The sequence below is a fragment of the Squalius cephalus genome, assembly GCF_949319135.1.
Source record: "Squalius cephalus genome assembly, chromosome: 24".
NCBI lineage: Eukaryota > Metazoa > Chordata > Actinopteri > Cypriniformes > Leuciscidae > Squalius > Squalius cephalus.
Window position 1 is genome coordinate 20,943,817 of NC_137145.1, and position 14,966 is coordinate 20,958,782.

A 14,966-nucleotide genomic window follows, 5' to 3' on the forward strand; every position below is an offset into this window, starting at 1 on the left:
AGTGAGGTTGCTATATGTGGATGTGAGTATTGAGATAAAGGGCATATGAGGATCCACTAGGTGACACTTTGCAGTGAAGTTTTCATTTGAATCTTGAGCTTTCCATAAGAAGCAATGGAGTATGGCAAGCCATTTTAGCTTAAAGGTGCCATAGAATGCATTGATACAATATTTTAAATCTTTCTCTGATATCTACATCGAAGGAATGTGGCTTAGGTAAGGGCAAAAAATCTCCAGATACGGTTTTATATGTCCATTTACTTTACAACCCTAGGATTTGTCCCTAGAATGAAATGGGCTGTTATTTCCTTATTTAGAAGGGTCATGAATAGTAATGTTGAGCTCTGCTCTGATTGGCTGTTTCACAGTTTCACAGCTCGAGTTCTTACCAGAACCAGGAAGTATGACCATATTAGCCCGGTTCTGTCAACACTGCATTGGCTCCCTATTAAACATCATATAAATTGCATCAAAAAAATATTGCTGATTACTTTCAAAGCACTAAATGGTTTAGCTCCGCAGTACTTAAGCGAGCTCTTAACTCATTATAGTCCTTCACGTCTATTGCGATCTCAAAATTCCGGCCAGTTAATAATACCTAGAATATCAAAATCAACTGCTGGCGGTAGATCCTTTTCCTATTTAGCACCAAAACTTTGGAACAGTCTTCCTACCATAGTCCAGGAAGCAGACACATTCTGGCAGTTCAAAGCTAGATTAAAGACACATCTCTTTGACCAATAGCATTGTAACGTTGCAGGCAGGAATGAAGCGGAGAGTGAATCCAATCACAAGCACTTTAATAAACAAACAAACAGGTAATCCAGGGTACACGACAGAACACTCAGAACAGGAACCGGGAACTCAGGACGGGAACAAGGAAACAACAGCAAACGTTACAACATCAAGAACTCACAAGGACTGAACTAAAACACAGGGCTTAAATCAGTGGCGTTTTCTTGCGGAGGCCAAGGGAAGCCAGGCTTCCTCACTTTTTCAGAATATAATCGTCATTTAATAAACACTTTTGTTCTCACAGTTTACGTAATCCTTCTGTCATCTCCTCATCATCTCTCTTCATTCATTACTGAGCGTTTTATGATGTGTAAAACAGCGCCCCTATAAAAGTGACATGGTGAAAGAGCGTTGAAAACATGGTACTGCACCCTGTGTCTGTGAGGAGGCCAGGCTGAGTTGGCATCCCTTGATAGAAAAAAAAAAGAATGATTAACCAATCAGGTGACGCTATTGTCACGACACTGCTCCCCTGTGATTGGTCAGGACAGTGTCAAGGGAAGCCATGAACTTGTTGGCATCAGGCCAATCACATCACGTTATCATCGTCAATGAATGAATGAATGAAATAGCGGAAGATTTGTGGATTTGTGTTGACATCTTGTTTAGCTATTAGCTAAAATTATTAATTGTAATTATGGAGGGTGGAGATTTGGAGTATTTGATAAAGCGTCACACCGATTTAAGGGTGTATTAAATGAAAAAGGTTATCTTCTTGTTGCTTACCGTTGGCGTTTCCTATCTGCGAATGTTTTAATAAAAAACACCATGAAAGATGTTTAAGAGGACGGACTGACTGTCTGTGTGTGTGTGTCTGTCTGTCTGTCTGTCTGTCTGTCTGTGTGTGTGTGTGTGTGTGTGAGAGAGAGAGAGAGAGAGAGAGAGAGAGAGTCCATGCTCGAGTGTAACAAGCGTAAGTCCCGGTAAGATGATGCTGGGCGCTCTAATAGTTCATCCAAATAGCAACATATAAATGGTAACGTATGATTTTCTGCACCCACCCCTTAAAACACACAGCTTAGAGGTTGTGTCTTAATTGGCTTCCTCAGAAATTTTCCCCACGCCACGCCACTGGCTTAAATACAAAGGAACACAAGCTAAACAAGATAACAAGGGGGCGTGGTTAAACTGAAACACCTGGGAAGACTAATCAACATAACGGGGAACAGCTGAACATGGGACAAGACACATGGCAGGATCACATGACAAGCAGGGAATTACATGACAGACAAGAACAAGGAACAAGACACAAAACCCACACCGTGACAAGCATACACATAACACAATATAGACTTCTATAATTCAATGTTAGGCTGCATAGATTAGGTCAGCTGGAACCGGGAACACTTCCCATAAATCCTGATGTACTCGTTACATCATAAGAAGAATGGCATCTACGCTAATTTTAGTGTCTTTGTTTATCCCGAGGTTTTCCCGCAGCCTGCCTGATCCAGGCCGTATCCAGATCTGACGAGGGACCTTCGCCTGGACCGATGACAACGCAGTGCTGAAGTGCCAACTAGTCTCTCCCTATGGAGGATCCCTTTACCACTCCAGATAAAGCATTTTCGGGAATTTCGTTTCGCGTACCTACCCCGAAGTGCTAAAATAAAATAAAATTCTGTATCAAAATTTATAAGGAAAGACCAGTACTTTGTTTAGGCTTGGTCTGTAGGGAATTCCAAACCTGCGCACATATATTCAAAAGCATATAACTATAGAACCAATTCTTAATGCGCATGTGAACGCCATCAGCGTTTCTCACAGGTTCGCGTTTAAAGTCTGTGTAGAGAGAATGGTGTCGTCTTAGCGGCCCCTAATTTAATAACAAATGATCGTTGTGACGGAAGCGAATCAATCAAAACTAACTTTAGCTGGAAAATAACTTTATTAAAGAACCGCTATAAAGCCCAAAAAATCTCTGTTACCTTAAATTATAAGTTTATCTCTGTAAAGCTGCTTTGATACAATCTACATTGTTAAAAGCGCTATATAAATGAAGATGACTTGACTTGACTTGACTTGACTTGACTTTCATTCATCTTCGAAAGAAAAACTGACATATTTTAATGAAACCTGAGAGATTTACATCCCTCCGATAAACGATTCACCAAATCTGTTCATGTTTCAAAAAGTTAATCACAAAAAACATAACCTAATCCATATGAATCGCGTGGTTTCCTCCAGGTCCTCTAAAGAGACACGATCGCTCTATATATTTTTAAAAGTTTAAATTAACAACATAATTCTTATAAAACTCGTCCTTCGGAGACGTAAAACCGAGGTCCTGACTCTCTGTGGTCATTAAAAATCCCATGGCACTTCTCGTAAAGAGTAGGGGTGTAAGAGTAGGCCCTTGCCAATCATGGCATCCTAATAATCCCCATCCACTGAATTGGCTCTATCACTCTCTCTCCTCTCCACCTGTAGCTGGTGTGTGTTGAGCACACTGGTGCCGTTGTACTGTGGCTGCCGTCCCATCATCCAAGTGGATGCTGCACACTGGTGGTGGTTGATGAGAGATCCCCTGATATGATTGTAAAGTGCTTTGGGTGTACAGTAGTACATATGAAAGCGCTATATAAATGCCTCATTCATTTATATGACAACACAGGCCGGAAATAATATTAATTTCAGTGTAAATAGGTCGTCATACTATTTAGTTATCTATGCTTGTTACTTGGAGCTTGCTAGTTAGCTAAGGTTAACGTTACTGTACTAGCATCTTGCGTTCGATCTCGACAACTAAGGGTAAATTATCATTAATGTTGTTAGCTCACTAAGAAACAGAAATGGCGTTTTAAACAGAAATGGCTTCAACAATCAAGAAGTGGATAAAATCACTAACGTTACTCACTGCTTGCAGTAGGGGTTGTAATGGAAATATAGTTGGAATCGCCCCCTTCTTTAGTTTCAAACACTGAGCGAAGCCTGCTTGATATTGTTCCAGGTTAGAAAAACTGTCAGTGGTGAAATGGGCAGAGCAAACTAACAACTTTGAATTAAAATGGTGCAGTATCCTGTTATAGATAAACATCAACCATGCCTGTTGACAGTTCTGTTCTGTGGGAAGGGTATGAAAAGTGCTCACATCCCCTGGAACATAACATTTATATCCATGATCTGCCCTTTTCGCTATTGTCCTTGCTTGCTTCTTCACAATACCTGCAGAACTTCTGATGATTCGGCTGTGCAGGTCCACGCTAGAACATGGGCTGGTATCTGCAAATTTTTAGGGCGTAAATATTAATGATCCCGACTGCAATGTCACAGTCTGTGTTATGTTGGGATTCACCCGTTTTTATTACTAGTAATTTCTTACTAGTAACAATTATGATCAGAGAGCTCTCTAATTCAATGTTAATTTTGACAGCAAATTTTGATTTAGTGATTTCGTCAGTCTTTTGTCTAAAATGCCATTTAGTTTTAGTCATATTTTAGTCATCTGAATTGTTTTAGTTTTAGTCTAGTTTTAGTCGACTAAATATCATAAGATTTTAGTCGACCAAATCTGTAGTAGTCCACATTCCATAACACAAGAACATTGAGTGAACTTCTGCTGGTTGCAATTCGCAACCTCACCACTAGATGCCGCTAAAAAATTACACAGTGCACCTTTAAGTCAAAACATAACCGACTGTATTCATGTGAATTGACCCTGTGCACGAGAAAAATGCTAACTTCCGGTTTGAGGGCGGAAATTGGGTACTTCGTTTCCGGTTGCCACCTTGTTTACATCAGTGGACCGGCGTTAAGTTAGTTTAATCGTTCGCAATGGACCTAAAACATAAAAAAACCCGATTCACTTTTCAAAGGGCAGTCGGTGGTAATAACCACCATTGCTGCGTGCCACTATGTACCGCCGGGGGGAGATTCAACACAACCTTGAGCTTCCATAGTTTCCCAAAGGAACTTAATTTACGCGCCCAGTGGCTTGTTAAAATCAGAAGGGAAGGTTTCACCCCCACCACCAACTCCAGAGTGTGCAGTCGGCACTTTGAGCAAGAAGAGATAGTAATATCTTCTTCTGGAAAGCGGTGTCTTCGACCTAAGGCAGTTCCATCCTTGTTCGGTTGGAATAATTACACTAAAAAACCCCAGCAACCCTGAGTTTGGGAGCGCCGCCCTCGAGCAATCCAGGCTTTGGACCGCGCTCCAGAGGATGACTCCACCGTGGACATGGTGACTAAGGTGGATGAAAACACACCTGTCTCTGGTTGTGCTGAGTTGGTTCCGACACCCCTGATGAAAGACCACGATTACACAGCCAGCTCTTTCATCGTGGTCGACCGGATGAAATTTGAGAACGTCAAGGCAGATCGAGGAGCTCACAAGGCAGCTCGAGTCACATCATTTGGAGAGATTTGGGTTGCAGCGGTTTGCCACATCACCTGATGACTTTCGGTACTACTGATACTTTGCAGTCACGTGATATCTGGTGGGCAACAAACGCGGTTAGTGCATCCAATCGCACAACAACTATCTGGCATCATGTCGTGTACACCTGAAAACACCAACTTTTGTATATTAAAACCAAGCGTGCCGCACAAGCCCTGAAAAGTGAAGCCAAAACGTCTCGATCGCCCCCCGGTGACTGGTCCTAGTATAGGTCATAAGGCCCGCCTCCCGTGTTATTCAACGGGACGTGAGACCAACTAAACAATTACAGTAAATACACTTCAAATATCTTTTTTCCAAAGGTGGTTTCTTTCATTTGCTGTCGTTTTTATCACGCTGATGTAAGTTCAAGTGTCTGTTTCAAAAATAAGTTGGTTTTTAGTTAGTTACGTGATGCGGTGGTGTAACGTCATGATTGACAGCTGTGATTGACAGGTTCTCCGAGGGAAGTAGTCACTGAAGCACCAACGGACATTTTTTTCGGGATCTTCGGAGGACTGAGGAGATTGTATTTACTTTATTTTAACAAGCCTCTTGTCGTACTGAAATCAATTTTCAAAAAAGTGTGCAGAATGCACTCTCCCGACGAGAGTGAGGGCGGAGCGTTGATTTCGCGGCTTTACTTCCTGCTCACTACTGCGCAGGTCTGGTCCCGAGATCGCTACTGCGCAGACTCAAGTTCCAATATGTCAGCGCCATATCGGGACACTGGCGGCTTCAGTTCTCATCAATGGAAGAGAGCGAAGGGGCATCGTCCATCTTTTTTTACAGTCTATGATTAAAACTGGCAACGTCCTGGCAAGATCCTTGATTAGTTTACTGGTTTTCGTTGCTAGAGAATGACGTTCTTGCCCGCCAGCCAGTACAACTGACGTCACGTGCAAAGTATCAATACCAGGTAAGAAATCAGAGATTTCACACCATCACATTTGGTGTATTTTCTTTTCTTTGTTCTGTAAATAATACATATTTTATGAATATATACATACATGTCACGGGACAGATCTATCCCTTCCAACAAAGTCAGCCTCATCTCTGCTGACGAGGCAATAAAAAACTTATCATCAGCAGCCGGTGATGTGATTAGCTTTAAAGTTTCACGATAGCTGTATAATAGTTTGGCTAGTATGGATTTTTGCGGTTCCATACAATGCGTTTGTGGTGAGTGTCTGATGTGTGTGGATTGTGACTTTGTGTGTTTCAGTAAAGAAGAATAAAATATAATGAAGGAAATATAATTAACAGATCTAGAGAAAACAATGCTAGATTCCATGTTCACAACTTGAGAATGTTTTGATATAATCTGAATGCCATCAATAGAAAAACTATATGATATGTGCTGTTTGTATGCAGATTTCCATCATATGAGCATTTCATGGCCTTTTGGAATCTAATCCAAGAGGCAACGAGCAGAATGGTGAGAGTCACCAGTGGTCAGAAGAACATTTCCACCAGTACATCCACTGAGAGCCCTATGAACAGATCAACAGTAAGTTCTACAATAAACATATACTACCAGCTTAGTCCATGTGAATTACACATTTTGCACTGTTAGCTGTGTTTTGTTTTTTGCTTGCTCTGGCACTCTTGTTGTCTGTGCAAGCGACTACCTGCTTTTGTTGCTCTGCTCCTTTGGCTGCTCAGCTCCACGCTGGCCTGCTATAGGCAGCTTACTCTTTACCACCAGTTAAATCATTGATGAAAGTTTCCAATTTTTAGATTACATACACCCCCACATGCACTGCATATTTTAATCACCTTAGTTTGTGTGTTTTATCTTTGTTGTATAGTGTTTCTATCTATTAATAATACAGTAACTATTTTCCCCAGAAATTGCTGCCAATTGACGAGCTCTTCCTCTTCCTTAACTATCTATCAACCGGCTGTACACAAAGGGACCTTGCTCACAAGTTCAACATCCACAGAGCTACAGTGAGTCGAATAGTTGTGACGTGGTCCAACTTTCTATATACTTTACTTGGATCTCTCTCGATATGGATGACAAGCGGATCAGTGAGAGCAAACTGCCCCACAGATTTCCATGGGACTTATAAAAACACCCAGGTCATCCTTGACTGCACAGAAATGAGGTGCCAAACCCCTACCTCCCTTCTGCTCCAAAGTGAGGTATTTTCCACATACAAGTCGCACTGTACATTCAAAGCGCTTATTGGCATCTCCCCCCATGGAGCATTGACATTTGTGTCGGCACTTTTTGAAGGCTCCATCAGTGACAAGGAGATTTTTCGTCACTCCGGCATCACCTCCCTCCTAACATCCGACATGGAAGTTATGGTAGACAAGGGGTTTCTGATAGATGAGCTAGTTTCCGGGAAAGTGCATCGCCCAGCTTTTATGTCCAAACAGGATCAAATGTCAGAGGTGGACGTCCTTAAAACCCAGGCCATTGCACGTCTGAGAGTCCACGTCGAGAGGCTCATTAGGAGGGTCAAAGAGAACAAACTTTTTGACACGGTCATCCCTCTCTCCATTTGTGGGAATATAAACCAACTTTTTACTGTTGCATGTCTCCTCACTAATTATCAGTCCGGACCCCTGGTCAAGAAATGGATGGTCTGATTTTCTTGGCCGGATTTCCTAATCCATTCTATAATGAACTTTGACACCACACTCTCCTGGCAAAATAAAGGTCAATAACACATCACAGGATGTTTAACAATACTCCATACTGTTTTGGAAATGATTTGCTGTTACTCTGCAAATAAAACTGCTTTACTTTTACAGTGTTGTCTACAGCTTTGTTCTGTGTGCTTCCTGTTGACTGTGATAGATTTTTTTAGAAGACCCATTTATTTAAACTGGCTTTTTGATTTTTTTAGCACTTTCATATTTTATCTTAAGGTGTTTTATATTTTAATAATTTAGTTATTATATGGTTTTGACGTGTTTTTTATCTATACACACATATATATATATATATATATGTGATTCTTGCTCTGTATTGTTCTGTATTATCTGTTTTTGTGGGTTTCACAGTTGTAAAGCACTTTGGTCAACCTGAGCATTGTTGTAAGGTGCTATATAAATAAATTTTGATTTGATTTGATTTGATAGATTTTGTAAAAATGCAAAGACCATTTCTCTGTTCTTCAGAAAGCAAAAACACATAATAGATTTCAAGTGAACTGTATTTGACAAACTTCAATTTCATAAATGGTTAACATGAAAGTGTCACTGCCCTTCAATAACAATGCATACAAAGGCACAAATGAACATTTATAATATGAGAAATGATCAAGGTAATTATGCAAGATAATAACAGATTTAAAGGAGTCTTCTGTAAAAATGTGCCCAAAACTCAGGAATGACAAGCAACCAATTTACGCCACTGCCAGGTATTTGTCCATGTACACTTGAAAGTAGAACTTATCTATCCCACGCTTCATTTTTTCCATCACACTCTCATCCCTCTGTATTCTTTATATGAAAACATCATCTTGAGCGGAGACGACATAATCGCACCAACTCAAACCGGTGACAAGTAGTTGGCCCTGAACTTGCCAATAATAGGCATGAGTTGGTTTGAGCTGCAATGACCCATTGATGACCTTGAGATAAGGTACGTCTACATAATTTGGAATATTTGGACATTTTATTTCCACAAGGCCAAACTGAGGCTGCTCCAAGGGGTCAAAAACAACCCCATCTGGTGAGGCACCAATCCATGGTGCATCCGGTTGTACCACAAACCCACATTTGTAGTGGTTCACACGTTTTATCTGGCAATATTCCCAGATCGCATCTGCCTCCAACTCCAAACCCCTCTTCATAGGCTCTGTCTGATGAGTACCTTTTAGAATGCATTCAGCAAGTCCCTCTTCAGAGGCCTTGCCCACATGGCAGATCTCTCTAAAACGAGATGCAGTCACCCGTGGTTTCCGTACATTGTACCAATCGGCACACAAACTCTGCTCTCGCGTAGCACATTCAATCTTCTGGGCCAATTCCAGGGTAACCTCGAGACTTTTCATGTGCAGCTGTTGCTTCCTGGAACAGACAAACATGCACTCTGATGGTTCAAGTCTGTAGCCTTGCAGTGGCAATGATGGAGGAGGTGGAGCATCATGGAGAGTCTTTGCTTTCTCTTTGGCAGGTTGCTGATAAGAAAGGGGACTTCCATGTTGCACCTTGCCGAACAGTGAGTCCACAAGTGGGATATCCTCACTTATTCCCATGCTGCAGATCATAGGGCGGTCAGCATCAGCAAAATCTTTGTACACCTCAGACAACCGAAGAACTGAGAGGTCAGGAAGTTCCCCATGAAGGCCTTTGTACAGTTTACTCCTGTATGTTAGAAAACACACACACACACACACACACACACGCTAAAAATTGCAACAGAGTAATACATTTTGCTTGAGGGGAAGAGCATTCTGGAAATAGAATACAATAACCAGTACAGTGACAGGTCATCAGAATTAATAATAAAATTGAATTTCATGATTTAAGGTGTGCCTGCTTTGGCCAACTTGAAAGACACCTGCAGAAGGTTTTGACACATTTTAAGTGGCATCATTCATTTATGAAATCGGTTGGACCTATAACTCACTAGATGTAAAATACATAGAACCTACCTTGTAACAATAATAATTTCAGTTTCCCCCCACTGGTTTTAAATGCTATTGTCCAATGGAATGTTGTTTTCTGAAATCCCATAAATGGAGCACTTACCGCACTCCCTCTGTGGTCTTTCTTGTTTTCGGTTTGGCTGAGATCCCAGCCATCTTGTCAACAGGGCCCGGCTTTATCCCCTATGTCAATATAGTGAAAAATAAATAGAGAATGTAGGCAAGTAGGATTGTTTTTAATCCACTGTAAAGCAGGTACAATGTATTTATGAAAAGCGCTTTATAAATAAAGTTTGATTGATTGAACTCACCATAACTCTAGGCTTATGCCACTGTTGTTCACCTTCAGTGCAGCTTAATATTGGGGGAACAACTTGGAGTTTCAATTGCGAATAGTGTGCAGATTGAAACAGAAGAGCTACACAATGGTTGCATAAAGCTTTCCCAGCCTTGCAGGTGCAGCAGAAGTGCAGAAGTTGCACAGGCTGCAAATCTTTTAGGACAACCTATTAAGTAAAACATATCAATGTATTTAATGTAATCAATGCATATCCCTTGACAGTATTACTCATTTCTTAAAAAAAAAAAAAAGCCTGTCTGAACACCCCCTTGACATGATGACAGCCTGACATGATCCTAGAAAAAATAACAATACCCTACGTCCATCAATACCCTACAGCCTAACAATACCCTACCCAACATTAGGCCTACTAGGATTTGTACACTGAACACAATTTCACACTGCTGCTGACTGTAACCATACTCTGAGCTTGTGAGGTTTCTCAGCTTTCCTCATGGACCTGAAGCACTCTGCCCTGACAACCACCTCTCCTGAGCCCTGATCTTTCTCAGACACTGCAGAAAAATAACAATATTAGCAAGTTAGTAATAGAATAACATGCAAGTTAGTTGGTAAATATAATAATTAGCAACTGTAATAGGAACATATTGTTGTCAAGCTATCTAAAGCTTAAGCTATCTAAATCCATTTATCTAAAACTATGTTCGTTTGTTCATAGTCAAGTCAATCAACACAGTTTTCACACATATTTGGGTGGAGCCAGGCGCTGCTGCATTGTGAAAAGTAAACAATGTTTCACATCTGCTTTTTGTCACCGCACCCAAGCAGTCGCTTTACAGAGTGGAGCGTTGCGTATCCATGACAACTAGATGGAAGTTTTTAGGCTACTAATTATTTATTATTATTATTATTATTATTATATTATACCCTTTAACCAGGAGAAGCCCTTGGGGTTAGAACCTATTTTGCAAGGGAGACCTGTCTAGAAATATGTGTGAAAACAGCCTAACTTGATAACGAACGAACCAACGTCGGATACCTTTACTCCCTGTATGATGTGTAGGAGTGGTTGTCAAAAACATAGCCTCCGAACATCATAAACAAAACAATGGCTAACACAAACTGTTCGGGAAAATCTAACGCATGATTTTCGACTTTTATAATGTATAGAGAGACAACATAACAGTTACCAGATAGCATAGCTTGAGCACGTAGCATGGATGTTGTTGTGACTTGCCTTCAAAATTATGCAAATACTGAGAGATGTAATATTTAAACCCCTTCTCTCTCTTGCTCTGGGGAGCTGGAGAAAAATCACTAACCAGTCGATGAACATCATCGACTGTAATATTTGGCAAATGTCCAAGACATCTGGAGAAATATACATCCTCTACGTCGTCCATCAGGCTACCGGAAACTAGACACCCCCTATCGGTTTCGCAGTCGGAAGTAGCATATGCTAACGTGCACATAGTCTATACTCGCCGAAAAGGAAATTTTGACAGTTTTGTGTGTATTTTTCAGGTCAAGTACGGAAATACGTGCACTGACGAGCGGGCGGCGGTTTTCTGTGTACATTGAAAATCGGACTGAATTGAGCAAAAGACTATAGATTTAGCTCTCTTTCACGTCATCACACTTGTTCAGATGTATCCAAGTGTCTGCTCTTCTCTTTCTCCCAGATGTTTACATTGAACATTTTATGAGACATGCAGCAAATGTATACCAACTTATGTCCAGCTGAGTAGATCAGCACATTACAGTGCTGTTTTTCTGGGACTACAGATGGAAATTAGCATTGGGCTAAATCTGGCATATTTATGTCAATTCATATTGTACGTTCATCAATATGCATTGTCCCATCCAAATAAATGAATAATAAAAAATTATTTGACCCCCCATAAGAAATGATTGGGAAATGGGGATAAAAATATATAATAATAATAATAATAATAATAAATATATATTTATACTTTTTTTTTTTTTTAATTGATGGGGGGTTTTTAATCTAAATATCTATCTGAATGAATGCATAAAGAGTGAATTTACGTTTCAAATTGGAGTTTTGTTCCAATTCATTTTGCTCTATTCGTTCAGGTCACATGATGTCACTGTAGCTTTGCGCTGCCATCTTTACAACCACAGTCTCAGTAATGCCTGCAATATGTTGTGCAGTTGGCTGCACAACAGCCGAAAGAGGAACCCCGAACTTGTATTTTATTCTATACCAAAAGAAAAGGATAGAAGAGAGAATCATCTATTTAAAAGACTTGAAGTCTCATGTTGGTTTGTGGTTAATTATATTTCCATTATAGCCTACTCCCAGATAGCATGTATAATCGGCCCGAGCTCGGCTGCCCCGCGGCTCAGACTCGGCGTATGTTAACCGGGCCGATTGTGGCTCTGCCAGAGCGAGCTGCGGGCCACAATCGGCCCGGTTAACATACGCCGAGTCTGAGCCGCAGGCGCTTCGGGGCAGCCGAGCTCGGGCCGATTATACATGCAATCAGGGCATGGGCTCTCAATGCCCAACATTATACAGACAGATATCGACAGATAATGTTTTTTCTTCATTTTATTTGTTGGATCTGTTTAAATGTTAAAGCACTTTATCATGGTTAGTAAGTTAGTAAGATTTGGGGTTGTTTTGAATATAACTGTCTGTCTGTCTGTTAGTTAATACCTACCTAAATCTAATAAATAGTTTTCTGAAGTTCATAAAGATATTGTCTTTGTCACATGCGATTTAGATGTTATTTTGTGTAAGTAACGTTATGTTACTTTCCGTGGAAGACAAAGGGACATTTTTGAATAGTAATGGAGACTCTTGTCGATGTAATGAAAGTGAATGAGTAACCTCTCCTACTGGGGGCTGTCACGCAAAAAAATAATAATAAAAGACTCGTCCGTTATATTAATATAGTTATTTATTCATATGATAGCTTTATGTGACGAACAAACTGCAATTTAAGTCGTTATATTATAATCACTGATGAGCTTTACCTCTTGATAGCTTTTAGTCGCAGCCGAATCGTGAGTGAATCATTCAAAAAGATTCGACTCGAAAGATTCATTCATTTCGATATTTGTGTGTATTAAACCTTCTCTATAATTGAACATCTGTTCTTTCGGACAGATATGGCAGTCTTATATGATCTTCGGCTGATGTCTCTGGCTGTGCTGATGCTGGTGTCTCAGCTGGACTCTGCCAGTGCTGCTGTTCGGATTAGATAGATTCATTAATGCCGAACAGCAGCAGATTCATAGATTCATTCATGACATCGCCCCGACTCTCATGAACGCGCGCCATGAGCTCTATGACTTAAGTATTTCTATTCTGTATATATCATGGAAGGCCAATTGGGGCAAGTCTGGGGCAGCTAATAATGGACAAAAGAAAACTGGGGTTAACAAATAAGGATCGGAGCCTAAAATTTAAATTTTCTCCAGGTATCTCTGTCTCTGTCTCTGTCTCTCTCTCTCTCTCTCTCTCATTCAAATGGGAAGTTTGGGCGGCCATACCGGGCGAGATCGGTCGTAAATATGGCAGCATTCTATTTGGTAGTGATGTAGGTGACATCTATGAATAGAATTTCCATTGAGAAACTATAAGCCCCTCTAGTGGCAATAATCATAAAATGCAGATTAATGTATTTTTTTTCCACTAGAGGGCAGCAGACACATTCAATGACTGAGTGCATTATTTATGTCTTTTTTTGAGGTCTTTTTTTTTTGTGAAATAATGTAAAACAAAAACACAAAATGCTTAAAATAACTATTCAAGATTTTAGAGTAAAATAAAATAAAAAACCTGCATGAATTTAAAGATAATATTTTATCATAAAGCAAGGAGTGCAAAAGGAGCAAGGAGTGCTCCATGGGATGTAGAATCCCTATCCTGGTGCTCTTTTGGTGTAGGGATAGTTCAACTCATGTTCAAAACACATCAAGCCAAGACACTCGAAAATTTAAGTAAATATATTTAAAAAGCTTATATTTAGTTATGGCTTAGGCTATTAAGATTACTACCGACGATTTCTGGTGGAAAAAAACAGAAATGTTATTCTGGTGTTATTTTTTGGCTTCGGGTCATTTTGACACCCCAGTTGCTCCCTGGGGAGGTAACAAGAATCTTGTGTCTAAACAATTTTTATTTTTCATCAAAAACTTGATGTAAAATTTTTTCAAGGGTATTTTCTTTTCTTAACTTCAAAGTCACTCAAATCTAACACTGAGGTGGAAAAGATGCTTCCTCTGGCCATCATCTTCATTACCAGCATTATGGTGATTATCTCACAGCTTTTTAAATTAGTTATTAAATATGAAATTAGATTATTAAATAATATCTGGCTGTAGTCATATGGTAAAAGTTCCGCAGCATGCATGTAGCGCTGTGATTTTAATTGAATCATGTTGAAAAAAACAGACCAACTGTATAAAGAGAACCACAAACTGCTCATCTGTCACGAACGCTGGTGTAAAGGCTTTCTTATGCAATGCTCTATGTTCCTGTCTCAACAGCCCTCGTTATACCCAACTGATGACAGTAAGATCTCTCTTGTGTGTTCATTCCTCATGGGAAAGTCGTTGGAATGAGCCAATCAAGGATTGAACTGCACCACTTTAAATGACTTTATTCAATGACTAAGTGAAGTATTCGAACATTCTGAGGGAGGAAGGAGTGCTGGGGAACAACAGCTTGCACTTCGCCAGAGAAGAAAATACCACCACTGAATTTGGTCTTTTCGCACTCTCGTTGTGCAGACGGGTGGAGGACACATTAAAACTGCTGTTTTGTCAAGGATTGAACACAGACATGCAATCAGAGCTGGCCTGCCGTGACGGGGTCAGAGCCCTGGATCAATTCATTGACCTCGCTATTG

At 40.3% G+C, this 14,966-nt stretch overlaps 2 protein-coding genes across 2 annotated transcripts in view; one reads left to right on the plus strand and one right to left on the minus strand.

The window, feature by feature from the left end:
• Nucleotides 1-8,326: 8,326 nt before the first annotated feature.
• On the minus strand, nucleotides 8,327-10,824 carry LOC307152653 (uncharacterized protein). The gene is made up of 3 exons (XM_079861480.1): nucleotides 10,094-10,824; nucleotides 9,886-9,965; nucleotides 8,327-9,498 (listed from the first exon to the last, which is right to left on the minus strand). The coding sequence occupies exons 1-3, from the start codon at nucleotides 10,094-10,096 to the stop codon at nucleotides 8,634-8,636; spliced, it is 948 nt and encodes a 315-aa protein (XP_079717606.1). The 5' UTR covers nucleotides 10,097-10,824; the 3' UTR covers nucleotides 8,327-8,633.
• Nucleotides 10,825-13,221: 2,397 nt separating this feature from the next.
• Nucleotides 13,222-14,966, plus strand: part of LOC307152660 (myeloperoxidase-like) — a gene marked incomplete at both ends in the record, with an annotated part of 32,159 nt that continues 30,414 nt past the window's right edge. Inside the window, one exon of the mRNA XM_079861484.1 lies at nucleotides 13,222-13,294. Within this exon, the coding sequence (XP_079717610.1) occupies nucleotides 13,222-13,294 (73 nt within the window). The remainder of the gene's footprint in view (nucleotides 13,295-14,966) is intronic.